General features: G+C 37.6%; 1 protein-coding gene across 2 annotated transcripts in view; it reads left to right on the forward strand.

Annotated features, from left to right (window-relative positions):
• The window catches only part of BEND6 (BEN domain containing 6), a 43019-nt gene extending 32648 nt beyond the window's left edge, over nucleotides 1-10371 (forward strand). Inside the window, exons 4-7 of one of the 2 annotated variants that reach the window (XM_057304004.1) lie at nucleotides 52-272; nucleotides 1751-1943; nucleotides 2951-3087; nucleotides 9737-10371. In XM_057304004.1, coding sequence (XP_057159987.1) covers nucleotides 52-272; nucleotides 1751-1943; nucleotides 2951-3078 — 542 coding nt within the window. In that variant the 3' untranslated portion in view covers nucleotides 3079-3087; nucleotides 9737-10371. Of the gene's footprint in view, nucleotides 1-51; nucleotides 273-1750; nucleotides 1944-2950; nucleotides 3088-9733 lie in introns of both variants that reach the window. The other variant, XM_026507161.4, reaches the window with a different exon arrangement.
• Nucleotides 10372-10391: the final 20 nt, after the last annotated feature.

Below are 10391 nucleotides of genomic sequence, written 5' to 3' on the forward strand. Positions count from 1 at the left end.
CCCCTGTTACTAAAAGTATTTGTAAAGTGTTAATTTTTCTCACCATTTTAGTGTTACCACAGGCAGTCACCCAGTTTGAAGAATTGGTTGGTATGGCGGAGGCCCTGCTTAAGGGGGGAGGAACCATGTCCACCTCTGCATCCACCCTCTGGAGAGCGACAAACAACTCTTCACCAGACTCGTTTGCCTCAACATGCAGTAATTCTAACTCGAATTCCAGTTCACCGATTTCCCTGAAAGCTGAAGAAGAGCATCCTACTGATGAGAAACAGGTCAGTTGGAACGCCTGCCCTATCTTTCTTTGAGATACAGTAAATAAAAAAATTAAAATAAGACTACAAAATGATGGGGCATCTGGCTGGCTCAGTCCGTGGAGCATGCGACTTTTGATCTTAGACTTGTAAATTCAAGCCCTGCTTGGGTGTAGAGATAATTCAAAAATAAATTTTTTTTTAAAAAGACTACAAAATGATCATTGTTTTGTTGGATAACTTTGGGTAACTTTTGGTCATGACCAAAACATTGCAATTACATAAAACAATTGTTTAACAGTAAGTTTTTTAAAAATGTTTGTTTCACAAATATCCAGTTTAGAAAACTAAAGTCAAATTGTGACCAATGATGAGGTTATTAAACTAGAAAATTCTTAAATCAGTGATGGATAACTATGCATTGAGGGTTACAAAATTATATATTGGGTGAAGGTAAATTTCAGCTTCTGCACGCTGGAAGAACATAATCTTCTCCTACTTCCCCAATTTCTCTTCAAGAAACAGGCTAAAAAGACAAGAGTTTCATTAGAATCAGTTATCAGCTTTGGAAAACATGCCTTCCAGAGCATTAAATACTAACAATCTAACATTTAGAATATTTGACTCTTGCTATGTCAGTTTCCTTTTGTTATGTCACAGATGACCACAAGCTCAGTGATATGTAATAGCGCATATGTATTATCTGAGAGTTCGGTAGGGCAGAAGTGTGGTAAAATCAAGGAGTCAGCAGGTGCATTCCTTTCTGGAGGCTCTAAGGAAGACTCTGTTTCCTGCTTCTTTAAGTTAATGTAGAATTCAGTTTCTTGTGATTGTACAACTGATTTCCCCGTTTCCTTGCTGACTGTAAACTGAAGACCATTCCCACTTCTAGGGACAACCTCATTCTTTGGTTTATGGCCCATTCCACCACCTTCAGTGCCAGCCATGGAGGCAAAGCCTCTCTCACGCTTCCCATCTGCCCTCTTTCTTCTGTGTCTTTTTTCTGACTCCCTCTTCTGCTTCCCTCTTCTGCTTCCCTCTTCTGCTATTAAGGGGTCCTGTGATAAAATTGGGCCCACCTGGTTAATCCAGGATAATTTCCCCATCTCAAGGTATTTAACTTTAATCATACCCCTAGAAGGTAATATAGTCATAGCTTCCGGGGATATGGATATCTTCAGTGGGCTATTATTCTGCCTAACACACTTAATAGGAGGTGTCGGGGATAGGACTCAACCTTAAACCATCCAATCCAGACCACATGGCAAGAGCTTGTATATGCTCTGGAACAAACACCTCATAAATACTGGAAATTATAGCAAAGATAACATTTAACTCTAACCCCTGAAATGTAAAATATGTATTAAAAGTAAAATACATCCCCTTAAAGAATGTTGATTTCATATTCTGGTGTGTCTCAACTCAATTAGTAAAATATTTCTCTGGATACTACTTTCCTTTCCTTTTTCCAGTTTCAATTATTATTTTGTATTTTTTAGTTCAAGATTGAAAAATGGCAGATTGCCCGTTGTAACAAGAGCAAGCCTCAGAAGTTTATTAATGATTTAATGCAAGTACTTTACACAAATGAGTACATGGCCACACACAGCCTGACGGGGGCGAAGTCCTCTACTTCGAGGGACAAAGCCGTAAAACCAGCTATGAATCAGAATGAAGTTCAAGAAATCATAGGTATAATATGATTGTATTACCTTGTCACATGAATTTGAAATTATTTTACCACTCAAGGTTAAGTTATTCTTTCATGGTCTTTTTGTTGTTTAAGTTATTTTTCTATGAAAGAAAAATCTCAAGATAGCCTAAACCTCTTATTAAATATGGTAAATTTTATAGAAAAAAATTTACATTAAAGCAGTTGTTAAAATAAAACTAAATTTTATTTCACTAAAATGTTTGATCTCATAAAATTCATAACTTCAGAAAAATGCATTTCAAAATCCTTTCAAACAAAATTTCAGTGACAGTTTATACCTTATTTTTCCTTTCTTATCTCAGTTCTAGATCCCTTATCTTTTATTCTAGAAAAATAGGGGCTAATTTCCTACTTACGGGTTTTTTTAAATTTTATTTTATTTCATTTAAATTCAACTAATTAACATATAGTATATTATTAGTTTCAGAGGTAAAGTTCAGTGATTTATCAGTTGTATATAACACCCAGTGCTCATTAAATCACATGCCCTCCTTAATCTAACTTACAATTTTTAAGTTAATGAATCTCCTCAAATATAATAATCTAGATTATCAAATAATTTTTTTGCAAATATCAAAAAATTTAGGGAATCACTGAACCTGAGCTCTCTGTATTTTAATATGCCATTTCTTAGTTGGAAAAGGATCAGTTAGAATCTGGTTGTTTCAAAAATTAATTCCTAACATTTTGGAGCAAGGGGATCTAGAGTTCAGAGCAAGTAGCAAGGTAAAAGTGGAGTGGTGCCATAGGATTACAAACTCGTACACTCTCAGTTTACAACACAGACCTTCAGGATCTCTAGTTTGCTTCACAGACCTTGCCTATATACTCATCTATTTAACTATCTCATGGGTGTTTGGACCGCTTTTGCAAAATGGAGACAAAATTACATTGTGGATTGCTTGATGTTTCATCTCAGTTCATACCTTAAGATGCAAAGGCCTCAAAAAGGGTTTTTGTGTGTTATTGTTGTTGTTTTTTACAGGAGTCACAAAACAGTTATTTCCCAACACAGATGATGTTTCAATTAGGAGAATGATAGGGCAAAAGCTAAACAACTGTACCAAGAAGCCAAATTTAAGCAAAAATCTGAACTCTCAGGACATTAAGTAGATCCTTTTGGTAAGTCCTCTCAATCTTCACAATCCTTTCCATGCAGCAAGATGTCATACATTTATCCCTGGAATAGCGTTTTGTGAACATTCTATTAGAGAATGCCAGTGGCCCAAGAAATGCTAACAGGCATTCGTGGGGGCGGAGGTGAGGATGGGGAAGGGGATTTAAATTGGGAGAATGCTAAATTCAAATACAGATTTTCCTTTTCCAGAACCTCTCAGAGTATTTTATACTCTTTAATATGCCCAAGTGCCCTGGAAATATCTAAGAAGGCGATAGAGTATGTAATGTTTTTCAAATGTGTTTTACTGAGGAACTTTTCTTTTTCTTCCCAGAATGTATGTTAACTTGGGGGTGGGGATAAAAAGGAGCCAAAGGAGGAACACTTGGTAATTTGGGAAGTGTTTCTCTAGAACAGGGGAGATACAGACCTTAGGGAAATCTCTGAGGTACCTGAATGGGACTGAACTTAAAATCCCAAACAGTCATTTGTTTGCTGCAACCCCTGGCTGGAAGTACCGAGGGGTCCCCTCTGCCATTCTCCCTCCTGCTTCTCACTGTCTTTAAAGCTTTAAATCAGTTTTTATAGTTTGTATTGGTTTGAAAAGGATTCTTACCAAGATGTTTCTATTATACTAAGAAAAATAATCACTTCTAGTGAGTTTTGAAGGAAGTACACTTTACTTTTTTTTAAAGACCATTTATTTATTTATTTATTTGAAAGAGAGAGAGAGAGTGAGCAGCAGAGAGAGAGGGAGAAGAAGACTCCCTGCTGAGCAGAGAACCCGATGTGAGACTAAATCCCAGGACACTGGGATCATGACCTGAGCCAAAGGCAGATGCTTAACAGGCTAAGCCACCCCGGTGCCCCGGAAATACACTTTATAGTCAGACCCTGCCCTTGGGCAAAACTGTCAAGTGGAATTTTGTGTCTGCTTTAGCAACCCAATGTGCTGGTTGGTTCACTTGTGCTCATGCTTCCTCTCCATTATTTGATGGAAAATATTTGAAAAAATGCATTGTTGTGTTTTTTAATATTTTTTTATTAATAGAAGTATATGGTAAATGCATGAGGGCAGGTTTTCCTTCCATTTTGTTTACTCTTTTTTTATTTGGGGGGGCAGGGGGAGAAGCAGGCTCTCCACTGAGCAGGGAGCCTGACAGGGGGACTCGGTCCCAGGACCCTGGGATCATGACCTGAGCCAAAGGCAGACGCTTAACCCACTGAGCCACCCAGGTGCCCCCATTTTGTTTACTTTTTATCTCTGACTTTCAATTTACTTGTTCTCTGCCTAACTCTAGCCATCTTTGAGACCATCTTATTTGTCTTTATGTTCCAACTGTGTTTTAAATGGGATTGGAGTCATGGGTAATGCAGTAATTCCCTCCATCCACCCTCTACCCATTGCTGACTACCACCCCCAGCACCCTTGAGGGTGGCTTACAATTTTGCTATATAACTAAGCCTAGCTCTGAAAAGGGTCAACAATAGTAAAACACACAAAAAACCACTTACAACAACTACAGGGGGGTGTCTTTCCCTTGGTTCATCCATACTGGTAGACCAACTTGCAGATTTATAAAAGATATGATATTTGTGTCGTTTTTCTCCCCAAGTGATTAAATATTTCAGTAGATTGTGAATCTCACAACTTCCCAGTTAGGAGATAATTGCTTAAATGAGCCGTTAGAACTGCTCATTTTGACACAAGGCTGCCCAGTCATCCAGATGTATAATAGCCAAGGTCGCTTGCTAAATGCCATGTAACCAGACCTCCAACGGTCTGCTACATAGGACTACCCTTTGGAGCACATTGTTGTATTTCAGAGCTCTGCAAAGTATTTTAATATCCCAACTTCTGCCTTTTTAATACCTCAGACTGCCAAGGGTAGGCACAAAGCTCATCTCTGACTATCAGTCAACGGAGTGTTGAAGAAATTAAAGTTAAAAGGGTTTTATATTGGTTTTGCTTGTATTTGCAACCCAGTAGTAGTGTTATTAATCACCCGACTATGACATTAATTCAAATAGAAAAAAAAAAATCTTTTGCTAAGAACACAATGTATTCTGGTGCTTTCCGGGCCTGAGCCTCACTTTGTTGACAATTGCTTGGAATAGAGATGTGTGGATTTAGAATCAGAAGTGGAGATTAACACTAGAACGGAAAAATCTTTTTAGTTGGCAGGTATCTTTCATTTGAAGCATAGATAAATCCAAATTATTTCAAAAGGACTGAGAAAATATGCTGGGAAAGACAGAGTCGCATCCAACCTAATTTAGCTATGTTTCATGAATTAGTCTGATACAGCACCATCTAGTGGAATGCTGCTATGTTTTTCTCTTTTGGGTCATTTAACGTGAGCCTGAAGATGATGACTAACTTACTCAGGCAGCTTTACTCCCTCCTCGCTCCACCCCAAAAAGTATTCTTTGGAAAAATAACTTTCTTTGCATGACTGTTAGGAAGGCAATATGCCCTGCAAAACCATGGAGACTTCAACAAATGCCCATGCATGCATGCACGAAACCCAGCAACCCCCACCTGTGGGCCCTGTGGTAGACTGTGCCCTCCACCCAGTACTGAGTGCAAGGTTGCTGCTGGTGGCTTGGATTTGAAACAACAATCATTTCTCAGCTGAGATTCATTTCTGAGAGGATAAGCGCTAAATTCCGTTCTTCTCCCCCTTTACCTATTCTCTTTCATTCCTGTGACTGCCCTCAAGTTGCCTATGGCTCACTTTGCCAAGAGCTTTATGTTGCCCATCTTTCTGTCCTTTCTCCATCGTTTGCTTCTTTCTTATAGGAACGAGAGAAAACTTTATTTATAAGAATTACAGAATATTCAAATATCACCTCTGTAACATCCCACTAAATGGTCAAACAGTCTTCTCCTGAAGTTTCCAAAGCTGCCTCAGCCTGTTTAATCTCTACAACAACATTACATATGCATATATTATAACTAAAAGATGACCTAATACAGCAGTGCTCAAAAGGATGGGAGGAACTTTTGTCCCCTGCCCCTCACCTGGGGGATATTTGAAAATGACTGGAGATGTATATGGTTGTCACAACCGATGAAACTACTGGCATCTAGCGGACGGAGCCACAGATGTTGCTAAACACCCTACAAGGCATAGAACAATCCTCCCCGCAACAAAGTAGTACCTCACCCAAAATGTCAGCTGTGCCAAGGTGAAGCAATCCTGGTCTAAAATGATTTCCTTACTTTGGAGATGATGAGACTAAAGCCTAAAGTGTTAAATGATCTGCCAAGATTATATGATTAGTAACTATTAGACAGCCAACGCTAGCATAGAGTTTTTGTATTTTTTTGAAGAAGTTTTTTTATTAGTTTATTTGAGTGTACTTGACACAAAATGTTACATTAGTTTCGGGTGTACAATATAGTGATTCAACAAGTTTATATATTATGCTCTGCTCACCCTAAGCGTAGCTCCCATCTGTCACCGTACAACCCTATTATAATACCATTAACTATATTCCTTTTGCTGTGCCTTTTATTTCCATGACTTATTCATTCCATAACTGGAAGCCCGTATCTCCCAAGCCCCTTTACCTATTTTGCCTATCCCCCACCCTAACCTTTCTGGCAACCATCAGTTTGTTCTCTGTATTTACAGGTGTGATTCTGCTTTTGTTTATTCATTTGTGTTTTTTTTGTTTTTTTTTTTTTTAAGATTCCACAGATGAGAGAAATCATATGGTATTTCTCTGTCTCAGCCTGACTTCTTTCACTTAGTATAATATTCTCTAGGTCCATCCATGTTGCCACAAATGGCATGATCTTGTCCTTTTATGGCTGCATAATATTCCAACGTGTGTGTGTGTGTGTGTGTGTGTGTGTGTGTATACACACTACATCTTCCTTATCCATTCGTCTACTGATGGACTCGTAGGTTGCTTCCATACCTTGGCTATTGCAAATAATGCTTTAATAAATGTAGGGGTGCGGATATCTTTTCAAATTACTGTTCTTGTTTTCCTCAGGTAAATACACACTAGTGGGGTTGTTAGATCATATGGTATTTCTATTTTTTACTTTTTTGCGGAAACTTCATAGTGCTTTCTGCAGTGGCTGTACCAGTTTACATTCCCACAATAGTGTATGAGAGTTCCTTTTTCTCTAATCCTTGTCAACACTTGTTTTTCCTGTGTTTTTGATTTTAGCCATTCTGACATGTGCCCAGTGATGTCTCAGTGTGGCTTTGATTTGCATTTCCCTGATGATTAATGATGTTGAGCATCTTTTCATGTGTCTATTAGCCATCGGTATGTCTTCTTTGGAAAAATGTCTATGCAGGTCTTCTGCCCCTTTTTTGAATTTGATTGGGGGGTTTTTTGGTGTGGAATTGTATAAGTTTTTTAAATATTTTGGATATTAACCCTTTATCAGGTAGGTCATTTGCAAATATCTTCTCTCATTCGGTAGGTTGCCTTTTTGCTTTGCTGATGGTTTCCTTCACTGTGCAGAAGCTTTTTTATTTGATGTAGTCCCAAAGTCCTTTGTAGTTCTTACTGTAGTTCTATTGTAGTTCTAGTCACGGTTCTCCAGAGAAACAGAACCAATAGGTGTATATAAGGAGACACTTGAAGGAATTGGCACACACGAACGTAAGGACTGGTGAGTCCAAAATCTGGAAGACAGGCTGGGAGGCTGGAGCCCCAAGGAAGAGCTGATGTTGCAGTCTTGAGTTCAAAGATGGTGTGAAGGCAGAATTCCTCCTTACTCAAAAGACCTCAGTCTTTTCTATTATGCCTTCAACTGCTTGGGTGAGACCACCCATATCATAGACAGTAATGTGCTTTACTGAAAATCTACTGTTTAAATGTTAATCTCATCTAAAAAATACCTTCATAGCAATATCTAGATTGGTGTTTAACAAAACAACTTGGTATCATAGCCTCGCCACTTGACATATAAAATTATATGTTTTAGGGTCAGAAAGTCTGGTTTTAAAGCCTACTGCAGGGGTGCCTGGGTGGCTCAGTCGGTTAAGTGGCTGCCTTTGGCTCAGGTCATGATCTCAGGGTCCTGGGCTAAAGCCCCACATCAGGCTCCCTGCTCAGCGGGGGGTCTGCTTCTCCCTCTCCCTCTGCTGCTCCCCCTGCTTGTGCTCTCTCTCTCTCTCTCTCTCTCTCCCCTTCTGTCAAATAAATAAATGAAATCTTTAAAAAAATAAATAAACAAAGCCTGCTCCACCTCTTGATAAATGTGTGGCCTTCAGAAAGTCACTTGACCTCTCTGAATTTTAATTTAAGCAGGGATAATAATACCTTCTACTTTAGGGATGGATCCAGGATTTGTGGAAAGAAGCACAAAATTATGAATACACAATCAGTTACAACTCCGCGTAGGCTCCTTGCCCAACGAGGGGCTTGAGATCAAGAGTTGCGTGCTCTACCGACTGAACCAGCTAGATGCCCCCAAATGACATAATGTTTAAAAGTTAACAAATTTCTTAAATATCACATAATGTAGGGGGAATTACATAATATTTTTACTAACAGCTCTGTAATACTTCAGTTTTGGAGGGTTGCATACATGTTTATTGCCTCTTCATTTGACAACTTTTCAGTAGAAAGAATAAAAAAATAATTTAAACCATTCTCTAGCATAGTGGATGAAAATTGCTTTTTTTTTTTTTACAATTAACAGAGTTTTCTTTCAAATTCTTAACTCTTTAGTAACAATGTAATTTTTAGAATTGTTGTCAAATTTGGGGCAACCTCTATTAAGTTGCTCTGATATCTGAGGTATAAGATTTCAGGGCATTTCAAGTTTTCTATGAAGTGAGTCCTCTTAAATACTCTTTGAATTGACCATATTCATATTTTTGCTAGAAGGCACTGCAAACTGGAATGGCCACCATTAATATAACTACTCATAGAAGAGATGACAAATATATCCCTTAAAAATATTCCTTAAAAAATTCCTTAAAAAAATTCCCTTAAAAAAGGGAAAATATATCCCTTAAAAAAATCCTTAACAAAATCTCAGAAATGCCCACTGCCACCCCATGGTTACAATCAGAGGAGAAAATATGACTAAGGGACAATTAAAAGGGAAAGACAGTTATTTTAACTGAGTATGGCTGAAATATCTAACTTTTGCAAATTTAACAAAAATAAATATACATGTGAACATATTGGAAGGTATGCAAACAAGCTTTACTTGCTTTATAGTAATCTGCCTCTAACCTAGCTCACTTGGGTTTTGTGAACTTGGAAAGAGGCAAACCAGATTTCAGAAACTGCCTGCTATTTAAACAATCAACAAATGTTACTTTAGAATGACAAACAGAATTCTTGATAATCTCTTAGGATGGTTGATGGGTATGTGCGGATGATTCATTTTACTTTGTGGGTTTGAAATATTACCTAATACAAAGGTTTTTTTTAAGTCATTTGCGATAAAAATATATGTAAATATTTTAACTGTTGTCTATGCTGGAATTCCTCTGAATAGACCATAAAGTAATCTCTAAGTCATCTCAATAATAATAGTTCCTAATAACAATTTGTATTTAAAAAAAAAAATTGTAGTAGACACAAAAATAACTCATGTAACTATTAAAAGTACTATAAGAACTCTAACAAAATTTGCTCTGTTTTTTTGAAATTTGTTTTTAGTAGGTATTGTAGGTAACTGAAATAAAACACCTTCAGTTCTGAATCTCACATTGGATTTTGTTGGAGAATTGCAGCCTCCCTGGCAGTGAGCACAGAGACACATAGTGACAGGCTGTGAGACATCTGTAATATCGCTGGCTTTCTTGATGGAGCAACGAGCTTGCTGAAGAAGTTGCATGTAGATTCCACCATAAATATCAGTGATGCATCAAACCAGAGAATTTCTAGCAGTCAACTAAGCATGCAATATCGTTTCTTGGAAATAATGCATTTTCCTGTCCCCAAATGCTTCTCTGCACAGCTAACCTAACACAATAGAGCTCTCATCATAGCAACAAAAACTTCAACCCCTAAGATTTGTCATTGTCCTTATCAGTCACCATACATTTATTATTACCACTGGCTCCCCATTTTAGTTTTTGGATCTTTAGCATAAGCACATGTTTGGAAAAGTAAACAGTGAAATAATCAATGTTCATGAACTTGAGGGCAGCAAAGTCAGCCTAAAATCTGATAATCATATCTAACCAAGTAATGGTGTTTTTGCAATGAAATTACAGAATTATTCTGTTACCTAAAAATGTATAAAATAAGAATCCAAAAAAACAATGAAAGCAGAAAGACCTTTTAATTTTAATATAAAAATATTCCACTGCAC

Source organism: Ursus arctos, unplaced genomic scaffold (genome assembly GCF_023065955.2).
Source record: "Ursus arctos isolate Adak ecotype North America unplaced genomic scaffold, UrsArc2.0 scaffold_29, whole genome shotgun sequence".
Taxonomy (NCBI): Eukaryota; Metazoa; Chordata; class Mammalia; order Carnivora; family Ursidae; genus Ursus; species Ursus arctos.